At 35.1% G+C, this 23,816-nt stretch overlaps 1 protein-coding gene, 1 long non-coding RNA gene and 1 pseudogene across 2 annotated transcripts; 1 reads left to right on the forward strand and 2 right to left on the reverse strand.

Annotated features, from left to right (window-relative positions):
- The first annotated feature begins 1,383 nt into the window (after positions 1 to 1,383).
- Positions 1,384 to 5,572, forward strand: LOC125672353 (uncharacterized; annotated as a pseudogene).
- On the reverse strand, positions 4,298 to 13,896 carry LOC125672355 (piggyBac transposable element-derived protein 4-like). The gene is made up of 3 exons (XM_048908606.2): positions 13,404 to 13,896; positions 12,731 to 13,077; positions 4,298 to 4,580 (listed from the first exon to the last, which is right to left on the reverse strand). Exons 1-3 carry the CDS (start codon positions 13,587 to 13,589, stop codon positions 4,568 to 4,570), a joined length of 546 nt encoding a protein of 181 aa, XP_048764563.2. The 5' UTR covers positions 13,590 to 13,896; the 3' UTR covers positions 4,298 to 4,567.
- A 7,468-nt stretch (positions 13,897 to 21,364) lies between these two features.
- On the reverse strand, positions 21,365 to 23,795 carry LOC125672357 (uncharacterized). The gene is made up of 2 exons (XR_007368947.2): positions 23,628 to 23,795; positions 21,365 to 23,448 (listed from the first exon to the last, which is right to left on the reverse strand). It is a non-coding gene; the product is annotated as an uncharacterized LOC125672357 (long non-coding RNA).
- Between the last annotated feature and the right edge of the window lie 21 nt (positions 23,796 to 23,816).

Raw genomic sequence — 23,816 nt, forward strand, 5'->3', positions numbered from 1 at the left:
AGTTTAATCAGAAGTCGTTGAGCAAAATTAAATCTGAAGAAGAGATATAATTTAAAGATTAAACCCTGTAAAATATAACAAATACACGCATTCGGGATATTTGTGCTGTGATGTGATATAAAACAAGTTATTTGATATTTCTTTTCAATCCATAGTTGTGTGATATTTTCAATAGGAGATTTAGAAAATAATAAGCATTCATTCTTCAATTTAAAAGCAATTATAGTAAACATACACATAAGGTGACGTAACAGGTGAAATCTTAAATAAAACAAATGTCTCAACGAAAAAACAAAACAATTTCAAGTAAGAAAATGATATACTTACGACTTCTTATGAAAGCTATGGCGATTCAGTATTTGATGAATTTATTGATAAAGCCGCATGAAAAAACAATTAGCAATAATTAACACGTGCTAACTGCTCTGGACATTATTGGCTGACGATTGTCATCCTACCTGCCATATACACTGTACATGTACTAATTAAATCGACGCGTGCGCATGAAAACTACAAGGTTTGTTAGTCTCCAGTCGGTAAAGCAGATATCATGTGTACTCTGTCCGTCCGTTATAGCTTACTTTTCCGGACTTTTTCCCGCTATGCTTTCATTTAGGAAATCGAAATTTCGGTACCTAAATATATATATATATATATATAGAGAGAGAGAGAGAGAGAGAGAGTATGTATATCCGTACGGATTTATATCACTCTATCAGCAATTATTTGAGCTCCTGTTTCTGTTGGTTGCCCATTTACTAATGTTTTTGATAATAAGATACGATGGTAGTGTTACTCAACAATGAAGCTTGGATTTGGTGCTACTATATCTCTAAATGATATTCGAGAAAATTTAGCAGAAATAAAAACAAAATGATCTCAAGAAAACCCTTAAAGATAAACAAGAAACATTAGTCAATTATTAAGAAGCCAAAGCAACTAAATAGCAAAGAAATCAGTTCAGAAGTAGAGAAAAGATGCAAAATAATGTAAGGATTAAGCACGAAAAAAATTATAGCATACTGAGAAATATAAAATTAATATAGATACACCTGTCTCAAAAATATACCGAAACTTTGAAAATGTGTCTCATTTCTATTACATTGACGTAGTTAAAATACGCAAGGAACACAAATTTCCGGAAATATTCATAAAATATACCCCTTTAATAATATATGCAGACATGCGCAGAAGTAGTTCCGAGTGGATACGAACGTGAAACGAACCGCGTTGAAAATGAATGAATTATATTTCACATTTTAACTATTATTTTCGCTTTAAAAAACTAGTAATCATTTAAAAATAAATAAAAAATATTTTCTTGATAATTCCTTTATGAAAAGTAACTTCCTGTTTAGCGTTGCCAAGTTTACGTTAGTTACCATGCGTGTAACAAGTATGGCGATGCGGGAGAACTTAAAGAAAACAAATGTTAACATTTTAAAATCAATAACGAAAGATCTTGGCATCGAGTGTAACAAGAAAAAAGATGATCTAATTTGCGATATTCTTGCAAACAGTACTTCTACAGATGCTCTCTCTCTCTCTCTCTCTCTCTCTCTCTCTCTCTCTCTCTCTCTCTCTCTCCCATTGTTGAGGTATTTTCTTCCTCTGACCCTGCACTTACGTAGTTTAAAGAACATTTGCCACCATTCAACAAGGCTTGTTATCAGCTGTTAGGTTCATCAAACAATGTGAAACCACCTGCCATTTCATCTTCATCTTTGTATGAGTTCATTATTTCGAGGACAAGACAGGGAGGTCAGAGTATTAACAAGAGGCCCACAGGCCTTATCGGTCACCTGAATACTAGTGAAAAAGTATCACTACTTCCATGGGCTATGAAATCTAGAAAAAATTCCTGTTCTGAATATCTAAGCTAAATTCTAATGTTCAGCAACAGTATAATACAAGATGTGTTCTTAAAACTTCACTGTCTTCAAAAGTGCATACACTGATGGAAGGCTTTAAATAATAGGTGTATTAATACATGACTAATTTGGACTCATCCTTAAGTCAGTACCCTGGGTTTTGATTGGAATTCACTATTTTTTGTACATCCTTTTCTGCTATTCCTAAGTATGCATTTAGATTTGATACAGTATCTGCAAACTTACACATATATACTATATACTAAGTTTGACCCCACCCTGGGGTCAGAACCCTTACTTTGGGGATCATCAAATTTACAATTTAGGTAAAAGACTACCTGCTCTATCCATTTAGTTTCAATTTAGTATCAACAGCACTAAATAAGATGTTATTTAAGTGTTTTACACATAAACGCTATATAACAAGTTTGGCCCCACCCTGGGATCAAAACCCCTACCCCGGGGATCATGAAATTTACAATTGTGGTAGAGGCCTTCCTGCTCTCCATCACCATGCATTTAGTTTTTCTTACACATATGCGGTTCTTGAGGAGAAGAGTTTTGAAAATTTGGGGCAGTTTTTGTCCCCGCCTTAAGGCCCCAGGGGTGCAGGAATCCTGAAATTTACAATTTATGTCCCTCTTGTTCCAAAGATACTTCATACTAAATATGAAAAGAATAGGAATGATAGTTATCAAGAAGTTAAAAATGTCTATTGTTCACACATTTGATAACTAACCATTTTGGCCCCACCCTGATACCAAAACCCCTACCCCTGGGATCATCAAATTTACAATTTTGGTAAAGGACTACCTGCTCATTCTAAATATCTATTTAGTTTGAATATAGTATCAACAGCACTAAAGATGTTATCTAAGTGTTTTACACATAAACACTACATACCAAGTTTGGCCCCGCCCTGGGGTCAAATCCCGTACCTCGGGGTTCATGAAATTTACAATTTTGGTAGAGGCCTTCGTGTTCTCCATCACCATGCATGTAGTTTTTGTTACACATGTGCGGTTCTTGAAAAGAAGATTTTTTTGAAAATTTGTCAGTTTGGGACAGTTTTTTCCAGGGGTGCTGGAGACCTGAAATTTACAATTATCTCCCCCTTGTCCCAAAGATACTTCATACCAAATTTGAAAAGAATTGGACTGGTAGTTATCAAGAAGAAGTTAAACATGTTCAATTGTTAACGGACGACGCACGACGACGGACGACAACCGATTGCAATAGGTTTAAAAACTTTAAAGGGCTGGACAAGTCTCTGAAACATTTTGATGCAGGATACATTAAGTATTGCCAACGTAGGTAGAACTCCTCCATATGATTTTTAAAGAGATATTATTTGATGTAATTTGTCGTTATAATTATATTTTCGACATAAAATACTAGCTATAGTATGTCTGCATTATTGATTAAATTCATGTGCACCTAATACTGATAATTGTGTCATTATTAAGAAAGAAATGTTTTAGACTCTTACACGGGTGCATTGTGGTTTAATATTGATGACACTACAGTTTACGTAAAGGCCTTTTGTTTGGCTTCTATGAAAAAGCAGATATATCAGGTTTACCTTTGCATGACAAATTCCGGCATCACAAGCAAAGTGGACCTTGCATATTGCCAGTGCCCCATTGAGTTAGTATTAAGTGTTTTACATCAAGCAGTTAAAATCACTGTACTTGTATACACTTAGAAATAATTAAACAATTAATATATATTTAACATTTCCATCAAATTAACATTTTACTGTAGGTTAGCTCAAGCTTGTAGCCATATTGGTGGGTTGCTTTTTGCAATATGCAATGGTGTCTTTACATCATCCCAAGGAAGTGATGAGAGCTGTACATCAACACTTTGTACATGGAAGATGCCAAGGTCGGTCAATCAGAAACCAACACCACTTAGCACTCTGAACCTGTCAAAGCCTCATACCCAGTTAGCGAGGATAATGTTACAGTAACCTCTTCCCTACCACACGTATCAGCCATGGCTAAATTTGATCCTCGCTATTCAGAAGATAAGAAAAATGACACTGACTGGTCTCTGCAGCAGTTTGCAGAATTGGACATTTTCCCTCAAACGGGTATTGATTGCAGACATGTTTACCCTTTCTAACTGATGTCACATTTCAGTATTTGCAGTAGTTTGTCAGTACAAATGCAACTCGGCTTTATATTAGACCCTTTTTTCATGTGAAGAACTCCTTGTTCTATAAATATTAAGCACTGACTATGGATGTCACTGTTTGCTGTCCACTGTTGCTTTCATATTTTACATTTGCAGTAATTCTAATTCTTTTAGATCATTCTATAAATTTGTTGCATTTCACACCATAGCATTTTAAGCCTTGTCATTTCAATGAAGCAAGTGCACACATGTATATTAGATAAATAAATTTTAATTTTATTCTTAATACAAATCATTCAAATATATACCTGTATAGTCTTAATGTGATATACAGGCATATTGCATGAGACATTAAAGTATCATAATGATCTTTTAAAATTTAAAAAGAAACTCCTTAAAGTATAGTCTAGTTTAAAAGAAAATCCAAATGAAATGTACACTCAACAATTTAAAAAAAATGTTTTAAATAATTAGGCATGGCACATATATATGTGGAACATTCCTGACTCCAGAGCACCAACTGCAGTGGACATTGAAATGGAGGTTGAAACATCTGTTCACCCACTCCACCTGAAAATGGAAAAAAAATGATATTCTCTAAAAACAATGGTAAGCCATAAAAATACTTTCCGGGGTATATTATTTATATACAGAGTAAAATGATTATAATACATATAAGTTAGCTTGATAGAGGCATATTTGTTTAATTTTCTAGTTCCACCACCTATGATAGACCTGGAGTTAGTGAGCTATATAGAAGAGCACACACGAGCACAAATACTTAGTGACCTATGGAAAAAACTACTCTCGGAAAAATCATTAGTTCCATCTTTGATGATGTTCTTCAATCAGGAGACAAACCTACATCCCTTATCCAACAGATTTTGTATGGATAAAATTTTGACAAGTAATTCCATTTTTCAACAGTCTAAATGACGCAGAGCATCATAAAACTGAAATCGAATATTTCACTTAAGATTTAATACTTTATATTAATGCTGAAAATTAATCAACAAAATTAGAAACAAATATCTACAATTTTAGATACTCTAAGTTACCACTTGCTGTACAATGGGGAATTGACCATGAAATGGAGGCAAAGGGAGACTATCTACAGATCAGGAGAGCTATTCAAATAGAAACTGAAGTACAGGCATCCGGTCTTACTTTGTGTTCAACACATTCTTTTCTAGGGGCTACCAGTGATGGGAGAGTGGTTGATAATGAAGGTACTGGACTGCTAGAAATCAAATGTCCATTTTCCATCTCAGGACAAAATGTAACATTGTTGGGAATATCTGACATTATGTCAATGAACTCAAAACAGTTTTGCCTTAAATTCAGCGAACTGGGCCCAACATTTAAAAAATCGCATAAATACTATGCACAAGTTCGGGGTGAGATGGCCATCATTGGGCTCCCCATGGTGGACTTTGTTGTATGGACGGCAGCAGAGTCCGACAACATTTTTATTGAGAGAATTTACTTCAATGAACAATATGTGAAACATGCTACCAAAATTAGTGGAGTTTTACATAAGGCATATTTATCCATTATTGTAAAATTGTTGGAAATATATGTATTTTCAATTTGAAAAATTGAACCTTGCATATAACTATTTGTAATGTAAAAATATATACTTTTACAGCACTTACTCAAGTCTCGTCTGTGGTTTGCTTCTTTCTATCAACAAGTGGGAAATTCAAATTCGTTAACCAGCAACAAATTTGAAAAAATTTACTTATGAGAGGCACAATACTAAGGGGGAGCACTCCTTCCAAAATGTGGAAATTCTTTACCCGTCTCCGTAGCCGAGTGGTTAGAGCATCGCGCTCAAAATCACACGGCCTCTTACCTCTGCTCGGCGCGGGTTCGAATCCCGCTCGCGCCGGTAAGTGAGAAAGTTTCCCAGTTTACTTGCGGAAGGTCGGTGGTCTCTTCCCAGGTACACTGATCTTGGTTCTCTCTTCCACCAACAAAAACTGGGCGCCACCAGATAACTGAAAAATTGTTGAGTGTGGCGGAAAACATCAATCAATCAATCGTCACATTGCACACCTATAATTTGTGATTAACTATAAATATTGTAACAAAATTCAATACCTATAATTTCTACTGGAAATGCATAAAAATTACACATATTATTGAGAGTAAACTTTAAAAATTTTCATCCTACCAAAAATAAACTGTTAACTGATGGCCAAATGAGTGATTTATTCAAATCTTTGGTTATATCAATCTGTTGTTACAAATGTATAGTTGTACAGCTTAAGTATTCCTTTTTTTTCAGTCCAGTCTTAATTGAATCACATGCGAGATGAATGTTAACATAATCTGTTGGGATGGCAGATGGATCCTCATAATTGCTACAACATTTATCTGTAGCCTCTTCTGCTCTGGACGAACAATATGATCCATGAGCCAGCAGTGAAAAATGAAGTCTTGCTATCTCCCTCTCCTTTGAGATCATTTCTTCATATTCTTTTTTCTAATGAACGAAAAAAATTCTAAATTATATTTATTAAATGCATAATTGACACAATTTAATTCTAATCATTTAATTGATAGTATTCTCAACTATGCATATTATCAGATATAAACACTCATATATTATAATCAGTTGGCTATATTTTTAGAGGTGTGAACTAACTGAAACACTTGAATGTTCATCCCACCCCAACCCCTTCATTAAGATTTCAATTCTGATTAATAATTTCTTAAATTGTATATTTTATTCAACACATTTACATAACATTAATAACAATTCATTGTAGTTACTTGTCATCTGTATATTGCGTAAATTGATACACACTTACACAGACACTGCCTGGAACCTCCCGCCTACACACACACTCCTTTTCACTGTGGAAAAAAGCAAAGTTTCGTATATTAATATTAAAATTCCTCATATATCATACATTTACATACATTTCAAATTAAATCTGTATTGCTCTTTGTCCAACGTGCATGTACTTTAATAAGTATAGATCTCAGAATCAGTTTGGTTTTTTTAATGCTGGGCATACCACGATCACAAACATGTACATGGAATAGGTTTATCATATATACCTTTGTTGATTCACGATCTGATCGTCTCTTTTCTCTCTACATGTATATCTTCCTCAGATCGAATGTCTCTGTAGGCAAATAATGTGGGGCCGTAATTGTCATCACTGGAGTCTTCTCCGTGCCACCCATAGAGAAAGTGATCGGAACAGATCCATGAATGGCTGCTTGGTTCCCATTTCTCTCGATTAACTGCTTTAATCAACACCCTACGTTTCCTTTTATCTTTGGGAAAGCGAAAGAAATTTACCCTCCTCGATCTCGAGTCAGCATTGCAGACATTGTGACATTTGTATACCCAACAGGTTTTAACCATTTCCTTTGTGTCGCTACAGACGCTGTATCCACTCGGAAGTATTTATACGCATGCGCCACTACTGCGGGACAGATACGTTAAATGAGCTTATTTAACCACTTTTGAAGATATTTGAATAGGTCTGCATAATATCACCACTTTAAAGAGACACTACAGCTCATTTTCCACATTTTAATAAAGTGTTTTTTAAAGCACGTATTGATAAAATGATAAATAACATATCGATACTGATTTGAACAATTGGATGCATCAATTTACTCTCAACTGCGCTTTGAAGATCGTCCGGAATTCAAAGGTTTCTTCATGCTGACTCGGACAATTGAATGCTTATTTACATCACGTGGTTCTGAATGACAGGAAAGGTGTTGTGTAGGAAATTATTTAAATTCCCCTTCAAGGGGGTCCACACTCACCTTTCAAGTATAAGATTATTCCCTGCTCCTTATAATAAGTAATTATATAAATCATTGTTTCAACAGAAGCCCTCCCATGTTCCAATTGACCGATGTTTTTACAACTAACACGTGTGTGTTCAGATAAAAATAGCACAAGTTTACTTTTAAAAAGCAGTGTCTTCGCGGCTAGTCCCAATGGCAGATTTAGGGAGGGGGGGGGGCAGGATCCCCCTCCCTCTCGCCACAAATTGTGAGTGAAAATTCAAATTTTGCACCCAGAAAGCCGATTACTTTGGCTAATATTTGACTTTCTCATTCCCCTTCGGAAATCCTAGCTAGATCCGCCACTGAGTTATAATCGTTTCTCCTAGCCATTTGTTTTCCAACAGTCATACTGATCGCAAGGTCAATTTTATTTCACATATTAGTTTTATCTCATTTTATTTTTACCTCTTTTCTTACAGAATCTGTCAATATTCTGGATCTATCTATCCACTACACTTCCTCTCACTGGACGACATGCTGCACTGTTTACTGTCTGTGCACATGCGTCTGAAGACCGAAAGGAGGAGACTCGATATTTCTAAAACACTAAGCGTAGCTACGCTTAGCGCTTTATTGTTGACAGTTGCATTCGTCATCACGTTTCCGGTTTATCGCCACCTATAGGCAAATTTATGCATCGCTGTAGTAAACAAGTCGTGTTTAAAGTAGTCGTAATTTTGCGACCGATCTAGTTTGTATAGGCCATCAAAAAGTATTAAATTTTACGTTAAAACGAGAATTTTTGACTTTAGATAAGTGTTATTTTCGCAAAATTCATACTTTCAACAATGCAACAAAATTGAAAAAGCGCTGGGAAAATTGTCATTTAATGATTTTTGCGCAAAATGAGCTGTAGTGTCTCTTTAAAGTTTTTACGCATAAAACATCTATTTGTAAGCATTTCACATACAAAAAATTACGATGGTGATATTGTGCGGACTATAGTTATTTCTTATTAGTCCCCTACCGACGAAGTCGAGGGGACTTTAGATTTGCGCTCCGTCCGTCCGTCAGTCCAGTTTCCCGCACTTTTTTCTCTGTTTTTGCAGATATTTATTTTATATTTGATATGTGGCTTTGCCATAACAAGTTACAGATCAAGTTCGAAGTTCGTCTCGGTCCGTTGATTTTTCACTTAGTTATGGCCCTTGGACTTAGAAAAATAGCATGAATTGTCAGTTTTCCAGACTTTGTAAATATGGGGGTTTGACGTAGAGAAGCTGAAATCATCCCTTTTGTCATACAGTTGAGTTGTCAGTTTGCCGTTAATGTCTAATTTCAATAAAATATCTAAGTATGAAGCAGAAGTGGACGACTTTGTGGTGTCCTTTATTTCGAGCTCACAGGGATATATCAAATCGACATATGAATGAAAGTTAATGTTATCATTGTTAATAGACAATACGTCATCGATATATCGAATTGAAGGCCACAGCGAGAGATTTTTTCTTCTCACGTAGAAGTTTTTGAATAAATTCTGCGTCATATGAATATAGAAACAGGTCAGCTAACAAAGGAGCACAGTTCGTACCCATGGGAATTCCAACAGACTGTTGGAAGACCTGATCACCAAAGACCACGAAGATATTGTCAATGAGGAACTCTAGCTTATTTTTTATTTCAACTTCAGAGTACTTGTGCGTGGAATCAGTGGTGTTTAACAAGGTAAGTTTTTGAATGACTGATCACTAGATATGAATATTTCCGTTTTCCATTTTTGTTGAAGAAGCAACTGTTTATGATATCAAAAAGTCTAGTCTTTAATTTATCGTGAAGAATGGTTGTGTAAAGAGTTGAAAAGTCATACGTTTTGATGTTGATTTGAGAAAAGTTTTGTGATTCAAGTTTACTAAAAGTTCTTTAGAATTTTTTAGAATCCACATTTGATTAATACCACTTCTGGCATATGTAGTCGCACAGTGAGTTTGAAGTTTCTCCTTCACAGCTGTTAATATTTTCGTGAGGAGCAAATATAGGGGCTTGGTAGAGCACTTACTGGATCCAGCAATGTATCTTTGTATGTAAGGGTTTTTATGTAGTTTAGATGTATGTAGGTGTGCAGAAATGTTTCTGTTTTCAGATAAAAGGGGATTAGGGTACATTTTGGGGGATCAAATGGGGGTGGGGGAACTCTATGGGAGAAAAACAATTAATTCCAAAATTCAACAAATCTAACTTGACAAATATGATAGGTAGGGTCTTTGGAAGTGAAAAGAGAATGACAGGGCATACAAATTAGTATCAAGATCAATTGACTCCAGTGCCCTTGACTTCTGACTATGAACATAAAAACTGGTATAACTTTAAAACCGGGACTAATAGTAACATGGGATTTTCAGAAAATGGCAAGAGGATGACAGGACCTACCAACTAGTATCAAGGCCAAATGAGTCCAGTGACCTTGACCTCTGAACATGCAAGTATCAATTAAGAACCAGGTCTGATAGAGACATAAAGTCTTCAGAAATGATGAAAAGATGTTGGTATCTACAAATTACTATCAAGTCAAGTGACTCCAGTGACATTGACCTTCAATATATAAACTCATATAACTTAGAACTGGAATTGATAAAGATATGGGACCTCAGAAACGATAAGATCTACAAACAAGGTCAAGTGCAACTGACCTTGACCTTAGAGCATAGAATTGGTATTACTTAAGAACCAGGTTCTGATAGAGATATGGGATCTTCAGAAAGGGTGATGATATCTACAAATTAGTATCGAGGACAAATCACTCCAGTGACCTTGAACATACTAGCTCATATAATTTTAGGACTGGAATTGATGGAGACATTGGATCTTTAGAAATGATAAGAGGATGATCAGATCTACAAACTAGTATCAAGGTCAAGTGAGTATATCATCCGTGACTTCGAACATAATCTGGCCGAACTGGGACTGATAGAGACATGGAATCTTCAGAAATGATAAAAGAATGTAGTGACTTACAAACTAGTATCTTCAGTTACCTTGACCTTCACTATAAAACTTGCCTAACTTTAGAACTGGGGCTGATAGAGACATGTGATCATCAAAAATGATGAAAAGATGTTGGGACCTACAAACTAGGATCATGGTCAAGTGACACCAGTTTTACAGAAGAAAAAAAGGGGGATTTTTTTTTTTTTAATTTCAAAACCAAAGTCTTCGTGATCTACAATTATAAATGAAGTGGATTTTGTCAAGGGAGTAAAATAGTAATACTCGGAAAGAGCCACATTTATACAACCAGTACTTCGTTTGGGAGACTTTATAATCGGTAGATTATAATCATATCTTTTTTTACTGAGTGTTTGTTTGGGTATTGAAGATGTGCATGGCAAATATTTTTATTAGGCCAAGTGAAGCAAGGAAAAATCCACCAAGGGCAGCCAGAGGAAAATTGGGTCAGTATTTAGTGGGTGAACCAATGGAGAGAGTGGCCATAGACATCCTTGGTCCATTACCACGGACCGAGAAGGGTACATGTAACAAGTATGTTGTTATCATTTCGGATTACTTAACACGATGGATAAAGGCTTATCCGGTGAAAAACCAAGAGGTAATAACCATTCACAAAGGTTAGGGAGTTCAGTCTGACTTCCGTGACGTTGTAATTTTTGGTTCAATCGGCATAAAATTGGCAAATTTAAACTCCCGATATTAAAAAAAATATGTTTAATTCTGTCATAATTTTTTTTTACAAAAATGATGAACACTATACAGTTATTGACTGGGTTCGAGGACAACAGATGTTTTGTTTGACCCGAGAACGGGTCTGTTGCCCGAAGCCGTAGGCTGAGGGCAACCGATCCGTTCGAGGGTCAAACAAAACAGCTTTTGTCCGAGGACCCAGTTAATAACTGTTTTGTTATACACCTTTATTTTTTAGGTTGCTTTTACTAGGTGCACATGGTTTGTTGACTTTAAACGGGACAATGTGATTGCGTACATTTATCACCGATTCCACTAGTTTAAAAGAAAACATACCTAACATCCTAATTGATGATTATATTTTTCGTGTATCTGCTCTGCTTTTCATCAACTAAATTCTGTATACCCCTATAAAACAGTTCCTATATGACTCCTTACCAAAAAAATTCCAACATTTCGACTGTTCTGGCGACTGTTGGACCGGGAACTGTTAAAATCGACTGTTAAAAAAGACTGTTGACCGATGACGTCATATGGCGCTAACTCGAGTTATCTTTTCGTGCCGTTTGGATAAAGAGAAATGGTAGCCTGGTACCCGAGGCCTTCCGATGTTCAAAGAACGAAGTAGCGGATTCATAATTTGTAATAATTTTGTAAGGAGTTATATAGGAACTGTTTTATAGGGGTATAACAATATCATTTGCTTTCGCCGCTGAATGATGACGTTACCCTTTTCCCCACAGCGCTTCTTACCTGATTTGCAAAAATTAAGAATTTTTAACACATTTTTTCACAACGTTTTCCATTGTCATATATTAATTTAGCTTACCGTGGATAGTTAGTATAAAAGCTGATACTTTATGACTTTCGAATCGGAAGTAGAAGCAAGTAAAAAATTACGATGAATATAGGGTAAAATATTTTCTTTTCAAGGGTTTATTATCGTTAAATTCGTTTATTTTTATTCGAAATATGATTTAGATTTTTGTTTTCAATTCAAGCAATCTTGTTATTAGATTTAATCTTCATTTAAAACAAAGAAAACGTAATCAATTTAGTTTTACACAAGTTTTAACGTTTTCATTTATTCAGGCTAATTGGAATATTTCTGCAACACGTCGTGTAAATAAGGATTTTTTTTTTGAGGAAAAATATGTGAATTTAGTTTTTCGTCAGACATTGAACTTTTGATCTCGCCCCTTACACTTTCCATATTTCAAAGTAATTTAAGCGCGGGTATTTAATACCAATTTGATAAATACCGTATGACATATTCTCCTTGAGACATGCGAGGTAGGTTCTTCAAATGTGATGGAAATCCCTTCCTGTTTCTTATGATTGTTCCACACGAAAATATCCTCTTTTCAAGTAGTGACCTCGCAAGGGCTATAGATGTGAAAAAACTGTCATAAAATAATTGGAAATTCCTTCCTTCCAATCCTTTGGTCAATTTTTCCACAACCGCATGACCAACAGATGTCCTGATCCCTCTGTATTGATCTCTGCCGAGATACAGGTCCAATTGATGACAAAAGCCAATAACACTGTTACATCGTAACCAAACTTTCAGCCCCCAACGTGTTGGTTTGGATGGAATATACTGTTTAGCCTACAATAACAGCGATCATAATTGACATACATGGTTAGCATAAATGTACCTCAAAATTCGTGGATGGAAAATCTCTAATAACAAAGTAAATATCGGGGTTGATTAACTTTCACATAAAGGCAATGCAAATACATGCATGTACGTATGGGTGGGGGGTGGGGTAGTCTCAATCACTTGTTATTAAATAAGATTGCTTTTTGTCTAACTATTACTTGTATACATTTAATACATAATTTCTCCACTTTTTTCTATAGAAAGGGATGATTGAAATCAAAATTATTTGAATGTATTAAATATATTATACGTGTCAATCAGTATTACAGTACCTTGTGGCGCCCTTTATAGGCGATCATACCCTCGTCAATTGCCTGGTATTGTCGGGGTTTGTAACGTTTTGAGATATTTTCCGATATCAACTTCAAGATGGGGCGAATTTTACAGAGCGGGTCATCAGTGTCCGCGGAACTACAATGGAGGTACTGAGTTCTCTTCTCGTATCTTCGGACTGGCATTACATGAATAACCCACGATTTGCGAGAAACTTATTTTTGCTCCAGTGGAGTTTGTAGTCCGGTAACTTGTTAATACCCATGATGATGAGCAGGCCCAGGTACGCTCTCATTTCATCTGTTGTACAATCATACCAGGCTGGATCATGACCTGATTGCAATTAGAAATTTTATTTTATCAGATTTTGTAAAATCCAAAACTATCTGGGTAACGTGACATTATTTTATGATGTGGATGGAAGTATTCCAGATAATATACATGTCATATCAATTCTATACAAATGGCCCCGCGTTTAGCTCAAATGTAACGTATGAGTTATCCGACTCTGTCCGATAAGTATTGCTACTTTCCCGTTTGGTGTCTATATAGATATAAAACACATAGGGATATTTACTATTTTACAGAGTTGTGACATCATTCAGCAGTTGATTTGTCAGTGTAAGTATCAAAAATGGTAACAATTTGAAATGGCAGGGTGGTTGTTCGAACCATATTATATTTATATATCCACCAAAATAAACACCGAACAAAAAACCCCAAAATTTCTTTATTTAGAATATTTATATAAAGAGATTAACGATAACCCACCAACTTTGACAGCTAGCTCCTTTAGCTATAATTTCTCATGAATCGTATAAAAAAAACCAACAATGTGATGTTGTTCCAAAATAAAATGAATTCACAAATGCCAAAATGAATATGATTACTGTATATTATTACAGAGTCCTTATTTTCGCCCAATGACGATAAAGCGCATTTTCGACCTCAAAGTCAATTTCCTATGTGAGATGTTCACCATTTGTGTCGGCGAAAGGGGTGAATATAAAAAGTACATAACTTATGCGAAATATCTAATTTCAATCTAAATTTCCTGCAAGTTTTCAATAATTAGAAATAAGAATTTAAAAAAGTAGGCCTATGTGTGAATCTAAATGCAACGCATCTGTTGAAAATCAAATCAAAATCACTGCAATTTTTATTATTGTGTACCTACAATAAACGATTTTTAATGATACTTTTGAAAATGTATTTTGTTTACATTTAACAAAGATTACCTGGTATTCCCTTATGTAAATAGACTACATGTACATAAATAGATTAATAATACTCTACCTATCAACACTTGTGTCTCTCTGGAATATTTATTTGTTCCATCGGTCAATACCTCAATGCATCTTTCATCAAAAATCAACTCAAAGAAGCTCTTCTCATTGTCTGACCGTCGCAGATTATGTGAGGGTCCAACTTCACACAAAAATGGCGGTGTCTCTGTAGCTTCTAATTCAGAGGACCATTCAAGTTCTAAAGGCTGTAATGGTTGAACTATTTCATCTTCTAAATCGGAAATGTCTGAGTCCGCAATGGATATATCTTCCGAATCCGTGTCTTCGCTACTGTCGGAACTACATGTATCGAATAAATCTGGCGAATCGCTCATATTGTCACTTTTTGTCGTACACCCCAAGATGTTAAGTAAAATGACGTATGTTTTTACGTTTATAATCAATTATGAATGAATTTTCCCACGTATTGCATTAAAAAAAATTAACTTTTCGTTGCATTAGCAAAAAATGACACAGTAAAACAAATGCGCGTTGAAAGTGCGTGATTGTGGGGCAAAGGTATATGCGTTAAAGTTCGTGATTGTGGGGCAACGGTATATGCGTTAAAGTGCGTGATTGTGGGGAAGGGGGTTAAACTAGTGGAATCGGTGATAAATGTACGCAATCACATTGTCCCGTTTAAAGTCAACAAACCATGCATGTGCACCTAGCTGCAATAATGTAGCCCTCTGATTTTTTTTATTTTTTTTTTGGATTTTTTATTTTTTTTTTATAGGGAGAGGGCTAGATCTACAACTCCTTAGGATCTCCGTAATGGTGCAAATGCGGGAGTGATTCACTCCCGCAACATTTGCGCTCATTCTAAACATTTCCTGACTTTCTTTACGTAAATAAAATGATATTCTATGTTACTTAGTCATAATATAAATTTACAACCTGCAACTTAAGATTTGTGAGGCTCTATTCTACCGTTTTCAACAATTTCGATAAATTCCAATTTCTCAATTCATATTTGTGCGCCATGTTTGATGTACTGAAGTATAAACTTCCGATTGTCAAGTCATTTGCATATGCCATATAAGGTAGTATTTACATCAATGGACAAGTATGGAGGCGAAAGCTATTTCGTCGGTATTGAAAAGGTTTGAATTTAATATCAAGTTAAAAACCGAACAGCAGAGTGTAAATTCTTTCTGCAACAATATGATTTTCCTTTCTTTGTCGAAGTGGCTCGAGTAATTACATTTTCGCGTTGATTGTCAATGTTTAGGTTTTTCATTAGATCCACCTAGAGATCTCGCGATAACAAGCATGGCGGAGCAGACGAAGAATTTTGCATGCTGTACATTGTATTTAATGAAAAACACCTATGTTAGACATGCCCGAGCACAAAGTTGGTACTCCTTTTGGTGTAAAGAACATTTGGGACTAACACACAGAGTTTATTATCGGTTATTCATAAAAATTATTTTGCACCATTACGGAGATCCTATGGAATTGTAGCCCTATCCCGAAAACGTCAGAATTAAAAAAAAATTGGATAGGGCTACATTATTGCAGCTAATGTGCACCTAGTAAAAGCAACCTAAAAAATGAAGGTGTATAACAAAACAGTTATTAACTTGGTCCTCGGACAACAACTGTTTTGTTTGACCCTCGAACGGATCGGTTGCCCTCAGCCTACGGCTTCGGGCAACAGACCCGTTCGCGGGTCAAACAAAACAGCTGTTGTCCTCAAACCCAGTCAATAACTGTATAGTGTTTCGACCAGTACCATTTTTCTTATTGTGTGATTTTGATTTAATAAATTTCCTTAAAGGCAATTGAAGCTATTAGATCCGTCTTTTACCACGGTGTGTAACTCGGATCATAGTTCACCTCGCGATTTGCATGGGTCGTGTTGTTTCATTGACATACTACCCATAGTCCTCTGCGTCTCCGGTTTGTGTGCAAACGACCTCTGGCGGAAGTTTGGTTTCACTGGCTCTCCGCGAGCTATAATTGGTGATATTTGTCAAATCGACCAATGAGAAGAAAGAGTATCAATTGCAAATTGGAATGATACCTGATTTGCTACATTTCATTGTAAACAAAGCGGGGAATAAACGTTTCTTGGCATACAACGCATATTTCAAATGGTAAGCGGTATATGTATTTTAATGAAAAGAATTCACATATATTTTTAAAATTCAGGGTTTTTTTTCTATAGAAATCTTTATTTATTGGGCTGATATATTAAACAGACCACCCCGGATCCCCCGGTGGAAAACGATCTCGCCAGTGCAAACTCCGACTGTGAGGACGCCGGCATTGGCGAGAAAACGACGTCGTCGAACATGACAAATAATGTTCAAGGCAAGATTGTTTATACATTTTGTCACGTCTAAATGATTATGATGCTGTCAAATTTATTTTATAAGAATGATGAAAATGTACATATACATGATTGTATAAGGAAGTTGTTCGAATTTCCTCCACACATTAAAATATATTGACAAGTGTTTTCCATGGGTAATAGTAGACAAAATTAAGCAGTGCTTTTTAAAATGATACATTAATATATTAATGGTTATAGTATTTCAAACTTGTGAATTTGCATTTCATGTACACAGGTTGTTTTGCTGCACCTTATTTTATATACTTTCAGACAATTGTTTGCTGGTCAACATCTCGATGAGTGTCACTGCTAATCGGTGAGATAACTAAATGTAAAGAACTGTAGATCCATGTTGGCTGTGATATTTGCTGGCAAAGTATCAAACAACCACAAACCAGATTGTATTGACTGCTGGAAAGTGAAGTGGTTTTAAATATTAAGGAATTAAATAATTGAATTTAATTTTTATGTCTTTGTTATGAAATTGTAGATGTGGATAGAACATTTCCTACAAATGGAGATATCATCAGTTGTCTTGATGATGGGAGGACATTTCCTGAAAACTTTAAAGTCCTTCAAACAAAGTATTCATCTTCTAAGTGAGAAAATTGTTCAGTGCCTGTGTTTTGCACAAAATATTTAGGATAAAGAACAAAGTCAAAGAGTTAAAGAGGAACAAAAATGTAGAGGCATTATCAGACATTCTGAAACAAAATTTTGAATTCCCCATGCCAAAGGCTGAGATGCCCGTATTTGACGATGACGGCTATCTCAAAAGCTGCATTATCTCGTCAACAATACAAAAGATGTTTTATATGAAAACAGAAATCTGAAGCGGGAATTGCTTAATGAACAAGAGCATCAAAGGAATTTAAATTTACAAATTTGTCATTCTGAAAAAAAGATAAATACGGATGTATATTTAATTGCTGTTATAAAATTTAGAAATTCATTTCAAAATTAAGGATGATCTCCCGCATGTATAGCTCTTATCCTTGGACGAATTTGGCTACACTTTTTTGGCACGCTGTTTTTGGCTATATTTAGCTCTAAAACTTCATCGTTGTTTCGGATTTCAAACATTTCGGTTGAACATCACTGAAGAGACATTATTTGTCGAAATGCGCATCTGGTGCATCAAAATTGGTACCGTATAAGTTTCACATTGATATGTTATTGAAAGTTTTAGATTCTTGCACAATGAAACACCAAAGTACATTGTCTAAAACTACAGATTTGATAGTTTTGGAGAAAGAGTGTGAGCAGTGGGAAAGAAAGTACAATGATCTGTCGGAGAAGCTGGATAAAACTTTTAAAAATTTTGTTGCTTTGAAAGAAAAGGCGAAGAAACTTGATGTCAGAAACTCAAACAAGAAATTGAAAAGAAGAGATTAGAAAATCAGAGAATTGAATTGAATGATAAGAATGAGTTGATAAGGGAGAGAGAATTAGTTTTAGAACAAATTAAAGAAGAGAATGAAAGAAAGGATGAGTAAGTAGAAAACCTGAAAAAGGAAAAGAGAAATTTGTTAGTTAAGATTTGTAGACTGAACAAAAAACAGAAAGAAAATGATGAGTTTGACAAATTTATTGCAGAAAATGCAACAAAAATTATGAATTTGAAACAAGAAATACAGGCCAAAGAGGAGAAGATAATTGAACTAGAAGAGATTAACAATATTTTGCGGGACTCTCAGATTACTTGCTTCCATGATGGTAAATATACCAATGAAATACGGGAAACAATCATGACTTTGACAACGGAATGTGGTTTTAGCTGTAAAAAAGTTAATCAGGTTATTCAAACTGTTTTGAAAAATATAACAGGTAAGACCTTGTCAATACTACCAAGTGCTGGTGTCAGGTCAAGGTTGCTTATTGAAGCAAAACGAATTGCCCAATATCAGGTGGTAGAGGCTATGATTAATTCGTCAAATATTGGTGATCTGACAGGTCATTGCCTGCATCAAGATGGATCATCTAAGTTCCATCAGCATTTTCAGTCCTTCCAATTGACTACACCAGATCATAGGGCATACTCAATTGGAATGACTGAAGTTGGTAGTGCTGATGCAGACACTTTAATAAAAGCTTTTGAAACTAACATATCTGATCTCTCAAAATGTTTGAGAAATGAGGACAAATGTTTTTCAAAACTTGTCTCCAGTATCATATCCACCATGTCTGATCAAGGTGCAACCAACCCAGTTTTCAATAGACAACTGGAAGAACTGCGAGAAAATCTTCTACCTGATGTCATTGAAAATTGGGATGAAATTGCAGAGGTGAACAGACTGGAAAAATGAAAAGTTTCCTCATTTTTTGTAAAATGCATGTATTTGTCAATATGGCTAGTGAAGTAGACAAATCTTTTTGAAAATAATGTGTGTTTGTGTAGAAATCCTTATAGTTTTGAGTGGAAGGAAAGTGGTGCCTCAAGACTGACTAGAACAGTCAGCAAAGCACTAACAATGCATGGCTGTGAAAAGTCAGGGGTGGGATCCCACTTTTCTACATACATGTACCTGCAAGATAAAGGTGCAAAAACAAACTCATAACATTTCGAGGTCATCGGTTTAATCACCTTTTCTATGCAGCCGGGGCTACTTACCATCACCTTGAAGATATAAAAGTATTTCTAGACAGTTGGTCAGATCCAAATGATTTACTAAAGAGCATTTCCTTTGACATCAATGAAAAAGCATACCTAAGCAGTCTCAGAGCTTTAGGCATTATTGACAAGACCATAACAGGTCCCTTTTGGAGAATTATTGAGAGAACGGCAAATATCCTGGATTTAAATCCTGTGTTACTTAATTTGAAATTGGGTTTACAAGATTTATCCCATGATGCAACACCTCTCTTAGAAGGTCACCCAATTTTTCCAGATATTCGAGAATGTCCATAAGGATGAAATCATTATTTGAAAACACAAATGATTCAGCATTTGAAATGTATACACAGATGACTTTAGAGTTAGCTTTTGGTGGCATGTTGTTGATACTGGAAAGGCCAACAAAAGATCAACTTCCAGGGAAAATATTTCATGAACCATCTGAAAATGATAAAAAAAAAGAAAGAGCCTCTGCTGTACTAACAACGAATACTTGGTCTGAAAGAGATTTTGCCCAATAGGATGTTTTAATGAGACTTAAGCCATCAGCATCAACAACAGCCTACGAGTCTGTGATCATGTGGACAAACAATAAAACAACTATTTGGCTAAATTCTCTCTCAGATAAACAAAGAAACTCAATTATTGATGATGCAAAAAAGTCTGCACTTGAAATGATGGAGATGATAAAACAGAGACAAGGGTGTTGGTATGAAAAGAAACTTGAGATATTAAGAGCCAAACAGGAGAAAAAAATTATGCAAGAAAATAAAATGTACAACCAAAAGGTGAAACTAACAAACTGGCAGAGTTGGGTGGTTTATGGTAGAGTCTAGATGACATTCAATCTTACAAAGTAATGGTCTATGGGAAGTCAAACAAAGACCAGCTCCTCAGAGAAAGGTTAGTGGCACAACTGCAGGTTAGAAAAAATGTACTTTCTAGCAAAGGTAAAAAAGAACAATTTCAACAAAGCAGTAAAGGTAGAATGTATTCCCTTGAAGATCTTTAGCATAATCTTATTGACATCATGAGCTCGGGCCGAGATCAACTCTCGGGGCCAATTCCAGGTCCGTGATAAACATTAGAGTGTGATATTCTATATTTATCCTATCAAATCCATATCGTTTGTTACAATGTTGTGATTTTCATTCAGACTAACCGCTTATGATGGAATATTATGAACTCTGAACCCGATGTTTAAAACTACTTGTAAAGTATTTTAAAGCAAACTATGAACAATAGAAACGAACTATAATTGATTTTATTGAACTTGATTGCTTTGATTTGCATATTTTTATAAAATATGTTATGTTTATATTGGTACAACGTTCTTTAAAAGTAATATTTACAAATTTAATTCGCTAACTTAGATAAAAATATGACGTTATCAGTTTGAAACGTTACTACGCCATCACAACAACGATGTAAATAAAAGACAGCTGTTTCAAAAGACGCGACCAGTCAACTGCAGAGAGCGACTCAGCACACTTCAGAAATAAAACAGTGGTATGTACTAAACATTACCAAGTCTAAGTAACATGTAACCACATATTTATTAAGAGTGGCATAAAGTTTTAAAGTAATTTACAAACCATTTATTAGTAGGAACGCCCTGGATTGGTTCGTCACTGTCTATCTAACTACATGTAAATAACGTAACAACCAAACGAGTTACCATTTTTTGGGTATATATAACTTGAGTAAAGGATCGTCGCAATAAATGTTATAAACTTTATATAGAATATTATTCTTGTATATATATATATATATATATATATATATATATATATATATATATATATATATATAACTATCAAGTGAAGGCATTATTTAAAAGTGGACCATCAATTGTCATCGCTCGTCATATAAATTGCGGTCAACAAACGTAACCATTTCTACCTTGACAATTCAATAGAAAATAAACAGCGGCCCATGATTTTGTAACTACCCCATACCCTCGGTTTCGTTACTATATATATATATATATACAATGTATATAGTATTATAAAAATAGAATTGATTAAATTATAGTTAAATTTCCATTGAATTGAATATTAATCAGGCCAATATCCTCATTAAAAGCAATGGATCTCGGCCCCTTTGGGGTCTCGACTCCTTTACTTATATGGAATGGTCAGATACTCTGACATTAACCTCAACGAAATCTTACAGATGCAAGTGTCCTGTTCTTCCGCGTTTCCCTAGCGGTGGTGCTTTTCGGTGTTTTACCGATACGGTGCGATCTTTTGCGCTCCTGAAGTTTACGGATATCGGGTAACTGGTGGTCCATACACTTAACCACTGATGTAAAGGGTATCACGGACTAATCTGACATGTTGTTGTTTTTCTTTTCTTTGCCTACCTCAAGACAGGATAAAGTTGTTTCCTTCTCTCCTCAATCTCTAAAGGAAAATTTTCATTAACCCATATCCTACACCCTTCACGTTCTCGCGGTGCTCTTGTTCTAATAGACTCACAGTCTTTAAAGTAAGTTAAATTGGCCACGATATTCCTTGGGTGAATACTGAATTCGCTGAACTTTTCCATCTTGTTAACCCGCTCGAATGGGATCTCGCAATTTAAGTTCAACTTCTTTAAAAAATCATGCAAAACTTACTCTGTGCTCTTAGGTCCCTGAAAACACAAGATTGTCTATCATGGACCTTGCTTGCAAATCGGTGACGGAGTTTCTGGTGCTTTTATTTTCCTCACTTGTTGATAGTCTGTTAGGGATCTTAATCTGTTCACTTTGTTTGTGTGAATGGTTCGTTTATTTTATACAGACTGTTCTTTGGAATTTCCACCAGTCACTTTCAAGGAATCCAATACGAATCCTATTGCATTAAAGTTTGGTTCCAGGTCTTAGAAGTTACTCTCATAGCAAAGATTTTGCGGATATGACCTCAATGATTTTAACCTTTATAACTTAGTGTTCATTAACTAATCATGGCTAATTATAGAATAATTAATCAATTTTAATGTTTTAAACTTGCGTATAATTTAATTTAATTTGCATGCACATCGCCATTGATTAATGTTTGTAAAAGTGTGTGCTTTATAAATTTTAATAAAAATAAATAATATATGCAACCTACATGTATATACTACTCCTGCTGAATTCATTGCTTGACATAATTTATTATTGCCCAGAGAGTCAGACATTAATTTTTTAAACTAGTACCACTTGTTAATTTGGATAGATCAATATGTCCACACTAATTCGGTAACTTACATTTCATACAAAAGAGCTTAAATTCAGAATGATCTAAAATAAGCGAAAATTAGCATCAATGTCTAGATTGAACGTGAAGAATATGCATCTTCAAGGCAAGTTCAACAGTTGATCTTTCATGCATGTCTTGATGTCCCTCACCTCTATTGACATGGGATCCGTGCATCGAATTCATCCAAACTTCCCGTTGCTTTTCTTAACAGTCACATTCCACTAATTTATTAAACAGTTTTGTTTTATTGAGTAATGTATAATCATCATTTGTAGTCGACTTTTCGGAATAATTTCAGGGATTTTTTATTTTTGTTAATTATGGTTTAAATATCACGATCAATAATTCAGTTGTGTTAAGTTTTTAAGCAGCTGACGCTTTTTAGAGATCTGCTTGAAATTTAACTTTTTCAACCAGACTTTGAAATGTGTCCATTTTGGCTTCCTGAGAAATACGATTTCTTCTTCTGATAGAGGAAGATAAGTGGAAGACTCCAATGCATAAAAATCGGTACTTTTCGCATGCAGGAGCTGGTGAAGAGCACATAACCCAAATATTGTCAGAATGAGAACTGTTAGCCTATAAAAGAATAACAGAATCTTAATATCTTTAAATGCTTGCCTTTTGCAGTCGTACATTATTGCACTATCATCTGCTTAGGATTCAGCTGTTTTCAAATGTACATACATGTACATATCTCATTTTTTACATATTTTAAAGTATCTACACATGTAACAGTTTTTAAGCAATATACTTACCACAATGAGATTAATGTACGGATATTCCCTTTATACACCCCCATTTCTTACTCTCACATTACAGTTATATTTGAGTATTGTTCATGCATTTTGTTCCTTTGCGCCGAACAAAAGCCATGATCGATATTGAAAACCCTTTGTTTTTGTTCGACGGGCTGCGAGGCAGACGAGTGTGTTATCTATAGGATT

Source organism: Ostrea edulis, chromosome 4 (genome assembly GCF_947568905.1).
Source record: "Ostrea edulis chromosome 4, xbOstEdul1.1, whole genome shotgun sequence".
NCBI lineage: Eukaryota > Metazoa > Mollusca > Bivalvia > Ostreida > Ostreidae > Ostrea > Ostrea edulis.

Coding starts and splice junctions, on each gene's coding strand:
- LOC125672355 (XM_048908606.2), bottom strand. CDS start 13,589: ATGCCAGTCCGAAGATACGAGAAGAGAACTCAGTACCTCCATTGTAGT. Junction 13,078..13,403: donor CCTATAAAGGGCGCCACAAG/GTACTGTAATAC, acceptor CTGTTATTGTAG/GCTAAACAGTATATTCCATC.